At 44.4% G+C, this 17,185-nt stretch overlaps 2 protein-coding genes across 2 annotated transcripts in view; one reads left to right on the top strand and one right to left on the bottom strand.

Annotated features, from left to right (window-relative positions):
* LOC118419083 overlaps window positions 1–11,245 on the top strand; it is a gene marked incomplete in the record, with an annotated part of 21,162 nt that extends 9,917 nt beyond the window's left edge. Inside the window, 8 exon segments of the mRNA XM_035825363.1 lie at window positions 34–3,576; window positions 4,081–4,273; window positions 5,374–5,557; window positions 5,991–6,030; window positions 6,433–6,530; window positions 7,155–7,247; window positions 7,743–7,778; window positions 9,468–11,245. Of these exon segments, the coding sequence (XP_035681256.1) occupies window positions 34–3,576; window positions 4,081–4,273; window positions 5,374–5,557; window positions 5,991–6,030; window positions 6,433–6,530; window positions 7,155–7,247; window positions 7,743–7,778; window positions 9,468–10,385 (5,105 nt within the window).
* Window positions 11,246–14,274: 3,029 nt separating this feature from the next.
* The window catches only part of LOC118419089, a 4,081-nt gene continuing 1,170 nt past the window's right edge, over window positions 14,275–17,185 (bottom strand). The window contains exons 3-4 of the mRNA XM_035825372.1: window positions 15,315–15,485; window positions 14,275–14,663 (exon numbers count right to left, since the gene is read on the bottom strand). Of these exons, the coding sequence (XP_035681265.1) occupies window positions 14,544–14,663; window positions 15,315–15,485 (291 nt within the window). The 3' untranslated portion in view covers window positions 14,275–14,543. The remainder of the gene's footprint in view (window positions 14,664–15,314; window positions 15,486–17,185) is intronic.

Here is a 17,185-nt window from a genome sequence, read left to right on the forward strand (position 1 = left end):
GGCAGGTGAACAGAGTGGAGAGGAGAGAAGGTGGTGTAAGAGGCGGACGGATGGGTAGAGGCAGGGGGAGGGGACTCCTCCCCACCCCACCATCCCCATGGGCAGAGCTGAAGCGTCAGCCCTCTGTCGAAGCGAAGTCCCCTTGGGCAGAGTACAAGAAAAGCCATCCCAGCGAGCGAGATTTCCAGTTCCCCGTGAAGGAAGAAAAAGATGGGGCCAGCGATCAGGCGCAGCAGGCCTACTTAGAACACAGAAAGAAGCTTGAAGAAAGAAAGTCATACTTGGAACACAAGAACAAGCTAAGAAAGACACCTTTGTATCTTGAGAGGAGACAGGATTACCCATTCAGGGATTTCCCAATGGATGTTGATGAGCGACAAGGTGCAGCAGGACATGGTAGAGGAAGGGAAGGCGTAGGGTTTGAAGGAATGCACCGAAGAGCGCTGTTGCCATACTTGGGACAGCAAGACGGTTCTCCAAGGCCTTCGGATGACGGGAGGAGAGAGGATCCACGACTCCGCAGGGCGGATGACAGAGGAGCACCAGACTTCAGGGGCGAAGAGGACAGGAGAAGATGGGAAGAGTGGAAGAAGTTTGACGACCAAGTTTGCAAGCAGTGGAACTTCGAGTACAGGAAGTGGGAGGAGGAGATTAAGAAATGGGAAGACAGCGGGAGACAGGGTGCCCGCCCGCTAGCTCCGCACGAGGTGTACGGCCGAGGCAAGCAGGAGTTTGATCCCAAGAAGGAGGAAGAGTACAGGAGGTGGCAGGACGACATCCGTCGGTGGGAGCAAGATGGAAGGAATGGTCCTCCTCCCCCTGCCCCACAGGAAAGTCTGCCCCTGGGTCCCGAGCTCTTAGAAAGGCTGGAGAACGATCGTCGGCAGTGGGCGGAGGAGCGTGCCAAATTCCTGAAGGAGCTTAACATTTGGGAGCAAAAGATGGAGCGCTGGAAAAAGTTTGGGAATGGGCCTCCCCCACAACGACCCCAGGAGCCTGAGCATCGTGGTCTACCTGTGGACAGAAGGTGGGAGGAGGACCGCCAGAGATTTGAAAATGAGCTGAGGAAGTGGGATGCAGATATGGCAATGTGGGAGAAGAATGGCAGAAGAGGAGCCCCTCCTCTCCGTCCTAAGGAACCCAGTCTGCCCACATCAACACCTGTCGTCTTCATGGAGAGACAAGGGTTCCCACCTGACAGTCAGTTTGACAGACCGTCCAGGACTTGGGAGGAGGATCATCGCAGGTGGGAAGAAGACATGTGCAGGTGGGAGCAAGGAGGACGAAAGGGCCAACCGCCACAAGAGCCACTACGTCCCCCTCAGTTTGATCAGCCAAACCAAAGGTTAGAGGACCATCGTAGACGGGAACACGAGGGGAGGAAAGGCCAGTTCGAGAGGTGGCAAGATGATCATCGGAGATGGGAAGAAGACATGCGCAGATGGGAGCAGGATGGAAGAAAGGGGCAGCCCCCACAGGAGCCCCTACCGCCACTTCAGTTTGACAAAGCCGAACTGGAAGCAGAGCACAGAAGATGGCACGAGAGCCGTGGACGGTTCGAGGCCGAACTGAAGAAGTGGGAAGAGAATGGAAGGAGGGCTCCCCCTCCACCCTCACACATGGATATGCCGCCTCCCCTCGGGCCCGAGATGCCGGAGGTGGCGCGTAAGCAGTGGACGCTGGACTGCCAACACTGGCAAGACCAGATGCGAGGTTGGGAACAAGGTGGCAGGCAAGGGCCGCCCCCCTCCCCTCCCTACCACCTGCTGTCCCAGGCCCTGGAGATAAACGACGCTGCCCGCCGACAGTGGGAGGAGGACCACAGGAGATGGGAAGAAGACATGAAGAGATGGGAAGCAGATGGCAGAAGAGGGTTACCTCCACAGGAGCCGGTGATGCAGATGCCTGGAGCTCAGCAGCACTTGTCAGCATTGCAGAAACCTGAGCCTGAGTGGAGAGAGTTTGAGGACAAGCGGCGGCAGTGGGAAGAAGAGATGCGCAGATGGGAAGCAGGAGGGCGGAGAGGTGCTCCTCCTGCAGAGCCCGTTCCCCCTCGTGTGCAATCCCCCGGGATCCAGAACCGTAACTCTCAGTGGGAGGAAGACCATCGCAAGTGGCAAGACGATATGAAGAGGTGGGAACTGGATGGGAGAAGAGGCCTACCTCCTATTGAACCCATACATCCTTCAAACCAAGGCCAGCAAGGCCCTGCAGCTGCTCAAAGAGAATGGGAGCAAAGACATCGTCGGTGGCAGGAGGATATGAGGAGATGGGAGGCTGACGGCAGGAGAGAGATGCCTCCCCCTGAACCCCAACCACCACGGCTAGAGGAAGATCCACGTCGCGAGGTCGCCCTGAGGGAGTGGGAGTCCAACTGTCGTCAGTGGGAGGAAGACATGAGGAGATGGGAGGAGGGCGGCAAACGAGGAGCGCAGCCAATCAAACCCATCCTGCACCTTCCCCAGGCAAATGTGGCGCTCATCGAGTGGGAAGCCCAGCACCGTCGGTGGAAGGAAGACATGCAGAGGTGGGAGATGGACGGCAGGAGGGGAGTCCCGCCAACGGAGCCCCTCCGCCCGCCTGCTCCAGACCATCACCCGGATAATTCCCATCAGACATTTCAGGACAGGCACCGCATGTGGGAGCAAGATATGGACAGGTGGGAAAAAGGTGGGCGCAAGGGCCAAGCTCCTCTTGAGCCTTTACCACCCCTCCCTCCCAAGAACGTTCTTTCTGAAGAGGAGAGGAAGAAACTGGATGAAGAGCACCACATGTGGGAGGAGGCCATGACAAGATGGGTGGAGGGTGGCCGGATGGGCCCCCCACCCCCAGCCCCAGGGGAACAGGAAGAAGTCCCACGGCCACTGATCCCTGGGCTGTCTGGAGCTAGGATGGGAGGTCCTAGAATGGATGGACCTGGTCCTGGACCTAGAATGGATGGTCTTGGACCTAGAATGGATGGTCCTGGACCTAGAATGGACGGTCATGGTCCCAGAATGGATGGTCCTGGGCCAAGAATGGATGGACCTGGTCCTGGACCGAGAATGGATGGACCTGGTCCTGGACCAAGAATGGATGGACCTGGTCCTTTGCCAAGAATGGATGGACCTGGACATCGTATGGATGGCCCAGGACACAGGATGCCAGGACCCGGGTTCAGAATGGACGGCCCCATGCAGAGGCCCGGACAGTTTGGAATGATGCAGCCAGGACTGGTGTCATCAGCTGCTGGGCCCATCATGTCAGGACCTGGACCGATCATGTCTGGACCGATGGGCGGCATGCCGTTCTCCGGACCCGGTCCCGCTAATGTCTTCGGTAACATGGTGATGGGAGTGGCAACAACGATGCAGCTTGCCATGGGAGGGATGGGGATGACAGGGCAGCCCATGCAGGGACGTCCCCCCATGCAGCCGATGCCGGGACCGTCCCACATGAGCATGGGACCCATGCCGGGGATCCCCGTCCATCATCCACCCATGGGATTCGGGATGGCACCACCACCAGCACCAGGTCCCTCTCTACAGCCAGCAAAACTGGATGTCAACCAACTGTTCGAGAAGCTGCTAAAGACAGGTGTGTTTACTTTTACTCGAATCAGTGTACTGTAGTACTAGTAGTCTCATATTGTAGCTGACTTGTGGCATTGCCAGTGTTTTCATCCTTAAAAATATTATGTACATATCATCTGAATGTTGAAGACTCGCATAATGCTGCATAGTGCTCCACAGAGTAGTAAAATTCAGTTCAGACACGAAGCATTAGTGGATTTTTATGAATAATTTCATCTTGTTGGAAAATCACTAGATAGGTCTTATTCTCAACCTAGGGAATTGTGTTTACAACAATAGCCAATGTTTTGGTCATCTTCCTTGAGGCAATACTGATGCAACCCCTTATCTGCGGTGTGTCTAGGACCAGTCAGTATTGCCCTGCAGAAGGTGACCAAAATGCCATCGAAACATTGGCTGTTGTGAAATGTGAATACCTTGCTATCCAATTTCAAAGGCGGACATTTATTTGTTTAGATTGTCTATAACTTTGTACAAAATGAAGTTAAATTGTTTTTGTCTTCACCAGGGATCATCAAGAAGGTTGATGAGAAGAAAGAAGAGCCAAAGGTGGAGGAGAAGACAGTAGAAGCTAAGAAGGAGGAGAAGACTCGGGTTGTTGTGCCTCTTGAGGAAAGGATGGAGGAGGATGAGCCCCGAGCTGAGCTGAAACTGGACACCACTGTGCCTCCTCTAACACTGAGAGTGGAAGATCTCAAAACGTAAGTTCAGTCAAAATTTGAACCATCATTGGTCAGTGTGGCATAACTGCTAAGGCCTAGGAAAAAAAATGTTGTGTTTCCTGTTTCAGTCCTGAAAAAATTAGGGTTTGTAGGTAGGGGATATCTTTTTTTTTTTTGTAATTTTTTTTAGGCTAGCCAAAAATCTAGTGATACATATTACAATACAGTTGAACAAAGGAAACTGTAATGTATGAGGACACTTGTCTTTCAATGTCTAACTTTGATTTTGTGCACAATAGATACATTAATCCTTCATTAGATAGGACAAGCAGACTGTTTTTACTTCAATAGGAAGCAGGCTGAATAAAAATTCTAACTGGAAGCTATGTGACTCCACTGCCCACCCAAAAAAAAGTCTAGGGTCGGCAGGTTTTTCTAGGGAAGGTAGGGAAACAGGAAACACAACATTTTTTTTCCTAGGCCTAAAGCATTGGACCCCTGATTCGATACTCACCTACTTGATGTTGTGCCCTTTATTACATTTCAAGATGTCAACCATGAGACCAATAAGTAAGATTTGATCCACTTTATACACCCCTACTCTTTTTGAAAACCTTAGGCAGGTTTTTTAAAACATGCTCTAGGGCCTCCAGTTTTACTTCCTACCCGAGAGGATGTCAGTAACCAAACAGTGTTCTCGTCAGGCCTTTTCAGCATAGGGGCCTTCTATGGATCCCGTATACTGTGATTTGGGCCCCTATGCTGTGTTTCAACAAGCAAAGGGGAATTTACTGATGTTTTGTAACAAAGTTTTATAAAATGTTGGCTTTATGTCACTAAATTTGGCTCTCAAAATGCAAAAAGTTTGTGAGGATTATAAATTTAAACATTTTCAGGGAGAAAATTCTCCAGACCACCTGTTATGCTCAAACCTGGATCGCTTACAATGTGGTTTTGCTACACTAAAATGCCCCTATGCTGTGAAAAAAATCCTGGTGAAGACAAATCTTTGTACATTCTCTCACCTGTATCATATGGGAAATTGGACAGTATAGGTGTACAATAGCTCTCAAGGGCACAACATTGTGGCCAGCCAAGTCAATAACCTTAACCACAAAACCAATGTCTTGTCTGTGCAGGCGGCATAAGGGAGTGATCAACCGCCTGTACTGTGGGATCCAGTGTTCCTCCTGTGGTAGCAGGTTCCTTCCCGAGGAGACGGACAAGTACGCCAACCATCTGGACTGGCACTTCCGCATGAACCGCAGGGAGAAGGAGGGCACCGGCAAGGCCTCGCACAGGGACTGGTACTATGGGGTTGATGTGAGTTTTCTCTATACCATGGACTAGATTATGCTTCTAGCAGCCCTTTGACTTGTCAGGCTCCTTGAAAGGAGGAGGATGAATCAGCCTTTGATGTTGAGAGACTGTTTTAGACTTACTACTTTATTCACCAACCAGTTAGTTTAACCACTGCAGAGTGATGTGTTTATTTTGATCAATGATTTATTTGTAACCCTCTGTCTTTCCAGAGCCTTATTTTAAATCAGTACATTGTCACTGATTGAGTTGAAAAAGATTGTACAATGATAAAAGAATGCGGAGTAAAACAAATGTATATTTATCTTTGAGACACAATCCTCTGGAAATCTGATTTCTGTCAAAATTTTGACCCCAGCAGTTGGGAGAAGTAGAAATAGTATTCTTGGGTTTTGAAATAAAAGTGGTAAATGTGTTTCTGTTGCCACCCTTACAGGACTGGATAGCCTATGCAGAGCTTGGAGATGACGAAGAAGGTAAGTGTCTATGTCCTATGTCATTTATGCAGGCCTCAGAAAATAATTATGTATCATGTTTTATAGCAGGTACAACATTGAAGCAGAACTCTGTTGAGGTATTGAGTTTGATCCTAGGTCAAGTAATACCAAAGGCTTTTAGAAAATAAACTGTAGTACATTCTGCTTTCTCTGCTTAGCACTCAGCATTTGATACCGAGTATGGGAGTTCAACACACACCACTACCAGTGGGCCAGCCCCCTGCTGTAGTGATTGTACAAAGTTGTGTGGCCCAAGGGTACAGAAAGGGGGATGGACACCACCCTATATGGCACAGAAATGACTTGAACTAGCTAACAAGATGTGGAAAAGTCTATGGTTATGTACTGCAGTGTGAAACTTTATTTCCCGTTCTTCCACAGTACAAGAATCAGCCTTCTTTGAGCAACCCGTTCTTCCTACCAGTGAGCCAGGAGAGGTGATCAGCTGTCCTGTCTGTACAGATGAAGAAAATGATGACGTGAGTTTATGAGTCACCTCAACAACGTGCCTTACTGTTCATTGAGTTCAGTGTAAATGGAACATATTCCTTATGATATGCGTTACTAGCCTGGATGCCAGACTGTTTCCAGGGCCAACACAAGTGCTTTAGTTCCAGGTCTAACACAGACTAGCTCTTCCAGCTCTAGATCCCACTAGGAAATTCTGCCACAACACACAGTAATATGTGAGGACAGTGGTTACATGACATAATCTACATGTATCGGCAAATTTACATGTATATTTAGTTATGATATGCACGGTGACCTCCCTAGACTCTCTCACAAGATCAGGAAACGGAGGATGGCGCTGGCCGGACACTGTGTCCGACATACAGAACTGGTAGCCAACCAGCTTATCCTCTGGGAGCCAACAGAAGGAAAGAGAAGAAGGGGAAGAAAGCGTACTACCTTCACTAACAACCTTAAAAGGGACACACAAATCAGTAACATCACCACAGCAGAGCTTTACTCCCTCATGGAAGATAAGGCCGAATGGAGAAGAATAATCCATTGTGACCCGTGATGGCATCCATGATGTCCACGTTCAAGGTTCATTTAGTTATCATAACCTGTTCTAACTATCTCTTGTTGATGATTGACAGATCTGTGACATCTGCCAGGAACCGTTTGAGCAGTTCTGGGATGAGGATGAGGAGGCGTGGCACCTGAAGGATGCAGTCAGGGTGAACGGCAAGGCAAGGGCATTTCCATCTTCATTTTTTCTGCTTTTGTAAAGGTCCCATAGCCTTTTGGGCCATAGGTGGCTTGTTAGTCCACTATGTCTAGGGCACGGTATTGGAAGACGGAGCCCAACCCTCTCCTTCCACCGCAATTCAATGTGCCCATGTGAGAATTTTGAGTAAAGTCTTTGGAAGAACTGTTTGCTTGCCATAGGAATTGGTGATACTCTTACAAATTATTAAAGACCTCTATTGTATTTGTATAAGTTTTGTGCTAATCCAAAAGATGTACTGCCATTCCAAAAACGTTTTTCATATATAGTTTTCTGTCATACCAACTTCTTATAAAAGAAGTTATGGGCAGTGAGTGAGTGAGTGAGTGAGTGAGTGAGTGATGAAACAAATATGAAGACATTGACTTGTTGGTAGTTGTTTACCAGTTCAATGGAGGCCTTTTAAAAGAAAGGAGCATGTATTCTGACTCAGTTTTTTATTTACTGTTCATTGCAGACATACCATCCAAATTGCTACGAGGATTATGACGAGGTAAGTACAACACATGCCTCCGCTGGCTAAGTCTTTTTACGTTCCAGTGGATCAATCATAAGGAAGTGACTTACACATCACCGTGAGATTGAAGTAACATGCATGCACCCGTGATACCAATAACAATAAATATGCAATCATAACACCAGCCGTAAATTTTCGAAAAGGGAATGCAACTATAAGTAATTCACTTGATTTCTATTTCCATGACACGCACACAGTTTCTTTTTTTCTTCTCATGATATAATTGCATGCTACCTTTCTCTTTTTAGTTGCTCTGTCCAGAATAATACTAGTGTGCATCACTGTGCATGGATAGGTTGCTTTCTATTCATTCATTCTATGTCTCTTTAAAATGAGAGACGTCCTTGAAAAATATGGTAACTTGGCCAATATTTAGGTATGCTAGAGAAATATTTACCAACATTAGGCCGTATTGATTTGATTGTGTAGTTGGTGGAGAAAAGGAAACGTTTTTCTGAAAGCATATTGAAACCCAGGCCAGTTACAGTATTTTCCATGGTCTTGTCTCCAGTTGACACTATCTTTGGGACGGTGCAAGCTATCATGTTACAGGGTTACCATGTTGTGTTGGTATGTCTCATGTTTTTTGCTGACTTGAAATAAAACCATGTTCACACCCGAGCCGTGGTTGAACATGCTTCTTGTGATTGTACATGTATACCTGAGGTCTATGCAGATGTTTTGACATGTGTTGTGGTGTAATAGCTTTGGGAAAGATGACACAAGTAGATCTAGCGTACTCCATTGACGATTTCCTTTAGAACAGCTGACAGCTCCTTTGTAAGCCGTTTTATGAGTAGGCACAATTATTCTAATGGAGGGCCTTCGTAAATGCGTTATCTGTAATGTTCCTAAATTCATATTTGGTAACATTTTGTCTTAAGCTTCAATATTTATTACAATCTCAGTTCTTCTACGCAACAAAATGGGAAATCACTACACCAAATTATCCAGCTCTTAAACGTAATTCTAAATCATTTTGAGTTGATGCATCATGCATCAAGTTTATATTATATCACGCTGAAGGTTTGATCGGTAAAGAATAAGGTAGTAAGTAAAGTTGACCAGACCCCCAGACCTAATAAGATGTGTAGACACTGAGGGTCACCAACATATCTCGTTTATTCATGTCCGGCATTGCTAACACAGTACAGATAGTTTTGAAGAAGAAAAAAGAACATTTTGGAAAGAAAGTTTTTGCTGCAGAAATGCTTAAATGTTGTGGTTTGATTGCAAGTCGATGTTCGGTTTGCCCATCTGCGTTTTTAGAAGATCTGAACATTTTATAATGACCTGGAAGCTATCAAACTCGTAGTATCTGTCTCACTCAGAGAAGGAGAGTAATACTGTAGATTTATAGCTTTTGTGGTGGTTTTATTTTGCTGTCTTCTAAATTTGTATTAAATTTTGTAACAATAATGTAGCCCAGTAGTCATACAAGGGAGACATATTCACATTGTCTGAAACTTGGGATGGAGGGTCACCATGAAAATAAAACCACCACGAAAGTTACAAGATTCACAGAGGGTTTTAAACTTTGACCTGCTTCTCGCCTTAAACGTTCACTGGTTTATAAAGTGAGGCATAACAGTGTGACCAATGAAAAGTGGGCTTATGGCGTAGGAAGGAGGTACAAGCATGCTGCAATTTGCCCCCCCTCAACAGAGTTTCCTGGAGACCCCAACCCCTGCAGACGCACCCAAGGAATCCCCACTCGAAGCCCAAATCAAAATGGAAACTAACGCAGAGGAAGCAGTGCAGGTGAAAGAAGAACCCATGGACACAGCAGAAGAAGAAGAGAAGCCGTCAACGTCAGCAATGCAGCCACTCTCAACTATCAAAGAAATCCCCTTCCTGAGCGAGGAAGCTAAAGAACAGACAAACATCAAAGAGGAAGTTAGCGAGAACATGGAAGTGGGAGAAACTGAACAGGTTAAAACAGAGACACCTGACATAGAAGTGAAAGAAGAGCCTAAGTCACCATTAGGTAATCAGTGTGAGGCAATGGTACCAGCACAAGTAGATAATGTTACTATAAAACAGGAACCAGAGGAAGAGAATGGTCCAGCTCAACCTGATAATGATAATGAACAAACGACTGATCAGATAGCTGTAAAGCAAGAGGTTGTTGATAACCCAGTCAAGACTGAACCTCCTACACCAGTGTCTGTTAAAAAAGAAGTGGAGGAAGAAAATGTTTCAACAGCTGTTAAAGAAGAGAGTGTTACAGAAAATGTAAAGGTAGAAAGGGTATCTCCAAGTCCCATGGAGGTGCCACTGGTTGAACCTAAAGTGGAGCAAGTTGATGAGAATAGGGGACAAGCTATTAGCACAATTGGGGGTGGGACAAAGATCCCAGTGGTGGGGGGTGCCAGCCCCTTGCGGGGGTCGGCCATTTCTGTAGTTGGAGGAGGCAGCAGCCCTGCAAGGTTTCGGAGTAACAGCCCAATGCGGTCAATACCGGTGATCGGGGCAAGTAGTAGTCCAAACAGGACTGGTCAGTCTACGGCCAAATCAGAAACTGCCCAGAAGCCCAAAACGGGGTCGTTCTTTAAGCTAGATCCATCTGCAAAAACCAAGTAAGGTGTTACAAAACGTAATATTCTGAGCTGTTACACTATTTTATGATATTCTATGCTGCACTACAAAATGCTGTTGTCGTGAACATTTGTATTCTTGCTGCAAAGAAGTTAGATGCTTTTGCTTTCTGTTGTATTTGAGATTTGAACGACAAAACTTATGCCCTGTCATAGAATTTCGTGCCAAATTCTTAAGAGTAGACATGATGTTGACACTTACTTTGCATCATATGTTGTATCCGTATAAATATATATATTAAGCACATTGTACATATAGAGTATCTATGTAGCTATCGTTAACTATCATCAATGAGTTTGTTTTTACATAGCTACATGATAAGGGAAAACTGGACCAGATTTTTGTAATTTGTTACTATCGTCTTGGTTATGAAAATGATGATGGACTTATTAATGTACAAAGCCAGCAATGAAAGAGGACGCTTGTACAAAGTGTGATCGGAGGCTTGTATAAAGTGTGCTCCGTGTTGAATACAGTCGTGTTACTGGATATGGTACACACTTTGTGATACATTTTGTTTCAATGTTTAACGCACTAAGTACACTTGGCCATCCTTGGCCACAAAAAAACTGTAATACTGTTATGTAGTTTGTTAGGACTTCCAAAGATATAGACTGAACTATAGTTCTCGCAATTTCTGTTAATGATTTGATTTGATGGTAAATGCTTCAATTCACTTTGTGGGTTTTCTCTCGCAGTTTGCTTATGTGTATAAAGTGCAATTTTGACGAAGTATCATACATATTTTGATGGATGCCATATATACTTATGTTGTACAGTTTTTGTGAAGGAAGGAATTGAACCAGGTTAGTGGAGAATGAATAAAGATTCGTATGATTTGCAAATGGCTGTGTTTTGATGTTTGTGTTTGGTTTTTGATGTCAATGATTTAGTAGCCAGGAAGCCAACCTGTTTCTACGGCCAAACCAGACTACCTCTTTAGCCTAAAATTTTAGGGCCAACATGCCCCTAAGGAAATTTTGACTTGGCCCCTCGAGTTAGACCCTGGAACCAAGGAGCTGACCTGTGTAGACCCTGGAAACAGTCTGGCTTCTTGGCTAGAAATGAATTGCCGATGATAGCTTCACTTCTGTGCTGTTACAGTTTATTTGTTTTATACTGTCAGATAAGGAAGCGTTTCTTTTTTCTAAAACAAATTTTCTGTAAAAGCACCAGAACTGAAGCACTCATCTTGGCCATCTACAACTTAAATCTCCAAGTAGATGTAAAGATTTGGCTCCATATTGTGCTTTGTAGGAGGGGAATATTAAAGGACAGTAGAAGCCGTACAATTGCACACCCGATTTGCTAGCGCATTTCGTGCAATTATCCAGATGTTGCAACAAAAGGAAGTTATCAAGCTAGACCGCACCGCCACGTGATTTGGGGATTCCGTGCAATTAACAGAAATGTGCTGTTATCCGTTATGCAATTATCTGGCTTCTACTGCACAATACTAGAAAATACTACCAAATAGTACAAAAGCTGCTGAAAAACAATGAACCAGATCATTACATCTGCTTGATAATGAGTTTACCTTTAAATAGTATATGAGGGTCAAAGCAACCAAATTTGAGTTGTTGTCACAGAGGATGTCGAAGTGGCTGTTTTTGATGTCCTGCCATTTGGGCAGAAAAAAGAAAAATACTTTCGAACATTTTTCTCTGTGATAACAGCACATTTGGTTGTGTAACCTTACTCTCCAAGCAGAGGTTAGGCCCCGGCTTAAACATTTTTAGCTGTTTTTATCGGGCTTTCTATTTTGTATTGTATGTTGTATTGGCTGGCGGACTTCAAGAAACATGAAAAAATGGAAAGCCCGATAAAAACGACTAAAAAAACAGTCGGGGCCTAACCTCTGCTTGGAGAGTAGTGTAACCTGAGTTAGATTTACTGGGTATCTCACTGAAGTTGTGGCACGTTGGTGACCTCGCTGCGGCCGAGCGATTTGACACAACGAATTTCATCGAGTCTTTTTACGCTTTGTGTTTTTTTAATATCTTTTTAGTCATACGTTTTGTATGATACTCCCATTTTAAATTCAAGGATAAGCGCCGCCGATAACGTGCTGCAGTCCAGTGAGATACCCGCTTTAGAAATCCGGGATATGGATATGTGTCAGGAGTTAGTCTTTTCAAACATGAATGAAACTTTTTCAAAACACCTGTGGCATGATTGTGCGTATCACAAGAATTTGTCTAGAATGAAATCGCTGGACATCTTTTGTACATGTATCTTTTATCTTGAAAAAATCCTTCAATAGAATATTTATTTCAATTTTGTACAGGTCAAAAGAAAGTCTTCTGTTTAACTTAGAATGATACAAACACAATACAAATACATTATTTTTGAAAAAGGTAGCACAAAGCCTCATTATTGTTGAGCCTTTAACTGTGTTCTACTAGTGAGACATATCCATCTGCCGCCATATGCCTGCAAAACAGAATGCTTTACTGAAGTCTTGAAGATTAAAAAAAAGAAAAGCCTGTGTGTTGAGGAGCGAAGGAGGTCCGAGGCCATCGACTGACATTTAATGCAACAGACGGGGCGACGTAGGTTGCACTTGTGACCCGTTGCTGCAATCAAGTGCCTCTAACGTCCCTGAAGTGGCACTATACGGGTCCATTCCTAATCTCCAAGCACATCTCTACAGGAGGCAAGAGACGGACAACATATAGCAACGATACAGCTTACATGTACAGGTGAAAAAAGACTTCAAAACCAAATATTTCTCGCATAGTGCCTGTATATAGAACATGAAGCCTGGCTACATGTTGTGTTTGAATTTATGTGACAATTTCCGCTTTATTCTGTGTAACACCTTTTTTAGAAGGCCAAACATTCAAAAGATATTGAAGAACGAGACGAGCTCCAGAAATTAGTTTTGTAACCGAACTTTTGTCAGGAGTTGTCGAGGCCGAGATGATTTAATTTGATTACAGAGTAATTGGGTGAGCATTTTGTACTCTGTGGAGTTTCGGATTCTTTTACAGATCATATGCCTTGTAACGTAGCCCACACTTTTGATAAGTCTTCTCGATGAATAACCATAGTTGATACGTTGGTCTTTTCCTCTTTGTGACACCTATTGATGACTGCTTTTGATATTGCAGTGATACTAGATTGTTAACATCACACTTATACAATAGCACGGCAGAGACCTTAGTTAGGCCTAGGGAAAAATGTTGAAACTTTGGGTAAGTCCCATTACATGTCATGTTAATTGGCTACTGACAGTTAATAGTCCAGACAACAGTTTCAAACGTCTACAACCCACAGCGTATACGCTGTTCCGTATTCGGTGTTCATTTAGTGCACAACTCAGTCTTTTATTTCTGAACAATTCTTGCAAGATATCCGCAATCTTGAAATTTCTGAAGCGTCCCCTTCTCCTTGTATCACCCGTATTAAAGACACTGCTTATCTGGATATATATATATATACATGTATATAGATTCGGGATATACCACGGTATATGTATAATTATTCATGTGCATTCATACCAGGGTCGAATCCGCCTAATGGCGTCTTTAATACGGGCTAATCATACTGTCAAAGCCAGATCTGGCTAGATCAATATAGATGCAGTTGTTGACTAGAAACCGTCAGACCCCTCTACATCCCTCCATAACAACAATATCAAACCAAGGGGGTTAAAAAAACAGTGCTAGTCTACGCGTCGTGTATTTCTTTCTTTCTTTCTTTCAGTTTTCTCAATAGTTTCTCATCTCAAATTTTCCCGTGTTTACAGACAAAAAGAAAACTACTCTCCTCCTTACATCACAGAACCCACACATTATAGAAAAGGTGTCATCCTTTGTCTTCCACTGTCTCAGGAAAAGAAGTCGAACCCAACAAGTTACAGATTAGAGTTAGCTTTTAGACTAGAGTAGACACATTTTATACTGTTCTACACTATCTGTTTCTTTGTCCCTTTTTATGTTACCTGCAATTAGCCCTCGGGCAAGAATTTGCAATAAACTATATTATACTTTCTTTTTAAAACCGCTAATCCTTCGCATTCCTCCATAATCCCTACATTCAAAACAACAACACTAAACAAAAATCCTTGTTACATAACCCCAAATAAACTAGGTCTACACTCTACAGACTAAAGCATGTAGAGATTCTTTCAAGCCACATTTAGTCGGGCCCCGGGTTGGAACATTTCCAGGCATGATTCTTAGCCCGGAGCTTGATGATTCTCCTCACGCGGTTACCGCCCATCTCACTCATGTCAGTCATGTCGCCGGAGTCCTCTTCCTATGAATACAAAATTCACATGTAGATGTTGATGGATGTGCTGCCCCTACGGCCGGTGAGGCTATGGGACTTGGGACCTAGTCTCCAAGCAGACCCTACGGTGCCTTAGAAATAGTATTAAAGCTGGCAAGGCTCCGGTGCCAGCTTTGATACTATTTTAAGGCACCGCAGGGTCTGCTTGGAGACTAATGGGACCGGTGAGGTGAGGTGAGGAGGTACACAAGGAACGTAAATGAAAAGGTCTTTGATGTACATGTGTACGCAGTCTTTGCTTTTGATGTGCCTGATAACATTATCAATGATCTACAGTAACTTAAGGGACATGCGAGACATGCTCAATATTATACAGATTCCACCGCGCTTTCTTTCAAAACTGTTCATTTTCACAGTTAAATGTGTTATTTCGGGGTAATCATGATATTCCTGCTCCTCAGAGCTTCTAACTGGAGTTCTGTTTCTCGCCGCTATATGTAGCCGACGTAGGTGGCGCTTTTGCGGCGAGAACACAATCCCAAACGTGGCTGAGAGACATCGAAACGTCAGCAGGTGAGAGAAAACTGGTGGTGTAAAAGAAAACTCTTAATATGTCCTATTACCTACCAACTTGATGAAATCATTTTCGTATTCCTGATAAAAGTTTTAAAGAGTTACCTCTTGCCCTGTCTCCCCAGAGTCCCCACGCTCGCTGCAGTCTGGTTTCCCTGCCATCATGTGTTTCTTACCCAGCATCACACCGAGAACGGTCAGTCCCAACACCAACACCACACAGACGGTAACCAGGGTGATGGTCTTCCACTTCTTCGGGCATCGTCTGGCCTGGGCCTGTATACGGGGGGGGGGGGGGGGGGGGGGGGAGATCAATAAGTTCTCGGCCTCGCCAAGAAATGATAAGCACAACTCAAATTTCGAGGCACAACTTCATAGTATGAAGTCTTTGTCAATATCCTCCAAATTTCGAATCGTTGCAGTCATTACTTTCCCAGCACGTCTTTTTGAATCAGTAGGTAAGAGACAAGAAAAACAAGGGTGTACTGTGATCAGACATGTGTGGGGTTGAGTTCCCATTAATTCATTGTCAAAATGTTTGATAATGATTCCCTTCCTATTTCAAGTAGAAAGAACTGGGTGTCTGACTTTCAGCAGCGCAACTTGACCCGCACACCTCGGGTCGCAGCTCGTGTTTTTTTGCTTTCATGTTACTTTGTGTCGCTTAGCTTTTAAAGTAATGATCATAATGTACATTTTGTCTCTAAAATGCACATCAATTCAACGTATTTCCGAAACAAACTTAACCGACCAAGACCTCCCTGTAAAAAATACCCTGCTACTAAAATACGAGGGTGAGTCAGAAAGTAATGCAAGTGGTTTCATAACAGACTCGTTTTTTTATCAATTGAGCTGAAATTTGGCACATAAGTAGAGAAATATGTCCTCTTGAGATTGAATGTTTTAAATTTGGTCTTTATCATTTTATAAGCAACTGAGTTGATTTCAAGATGAACACACCCTTGGTAGCTTGTCAGACTATCAATTCCTCTAAATCTGACACACTGAAAATCATTGTAGGAGGTTGAAATTATACATGTATGATACCAAATGTCTCTTTAGGTTGCGTGCCAATTTTCATTTCTAAACTCGTAATGGTTCTTTATTTACAGCTGCTAGGATGCAGTAAGTTGTGTTATAGAGCTGTTGGATGTATACACGAATTCGTGAGTTGTTGGTTAAAAGACTACTTTGCCATTACCCCAAAGAAACGAAACTTTACACAGTTATTAACTGTTTAAAGGCCAAAAAGTGTGCTAAGTTTCATTTCTCTTTGTTAATGGAAAAGTAGGCTACAGAAAGTTTTAATCATGACACCGCAGATTTCATGACCTGGAAGACCACGTATACCTCACTCTACACCAGCAACGAAAAAAGAAAAACTGATCCGATTTCAGAGTTGAAATTAAGCATGTAGCGTATAGAGAAATACAGCTTATTACATGTGCAGGCTTAGTCTCCTACAATGGCAAAAATTGGTTTAGGGATATTCTTAATTGTACGTTGATTGGACCTCACTTTTCTTCTGACGGGATACCAAGGGTGTGGTCACCTTGAAAGCAGCTCAATCACTCATAAAATAATGAGCAACAAAGTTAGATATTTCAATCTCAAGGGGAGATATGTCTTAACCTATGTTCCAAATTTCAAATCATTCGATCAAAGAACGACTCTGTTATGAAACCACTTGCATTAGTACTTTCTGACTCACCCTCGTAGCATGGACACTTGCTGCCATATGCACTACAAGGGTCTGAACTACCCCTGGGAGCCAGCCAGGATCGGGCAGCTAGGACAGTTTATTCGGTGGCCCAGGACAGTCAGGCCCACCCGATCTCCTATTAGCGCCCCGGGGAGTTTAAGCCCGATGAGGTCCACCTGCCCTTATCCAAGGGTAGCGATAACTCCTTCAGAAGTTCGGGCTTAAACTCCCCGGAGCGCTTGGTCTTGGCTCCCTGAACAAAACTCGTTAGCTA

Source organism: Branchiostoma floridae, chromosome 7 (assembly GCF_000003815.2).
Source record: "Branchiostoma floridae strain S238N-H82 chromosome 7, Bfl_VNyyK, whole genome shotgun sequence".
NCBI classification, from domain to species: Eukaryota; Metazoa; Chordata; class Leptocardii; order Amphioxiformes; family Branchiostomatidae; genus Branchiostoma; species Branchiostoma floridae.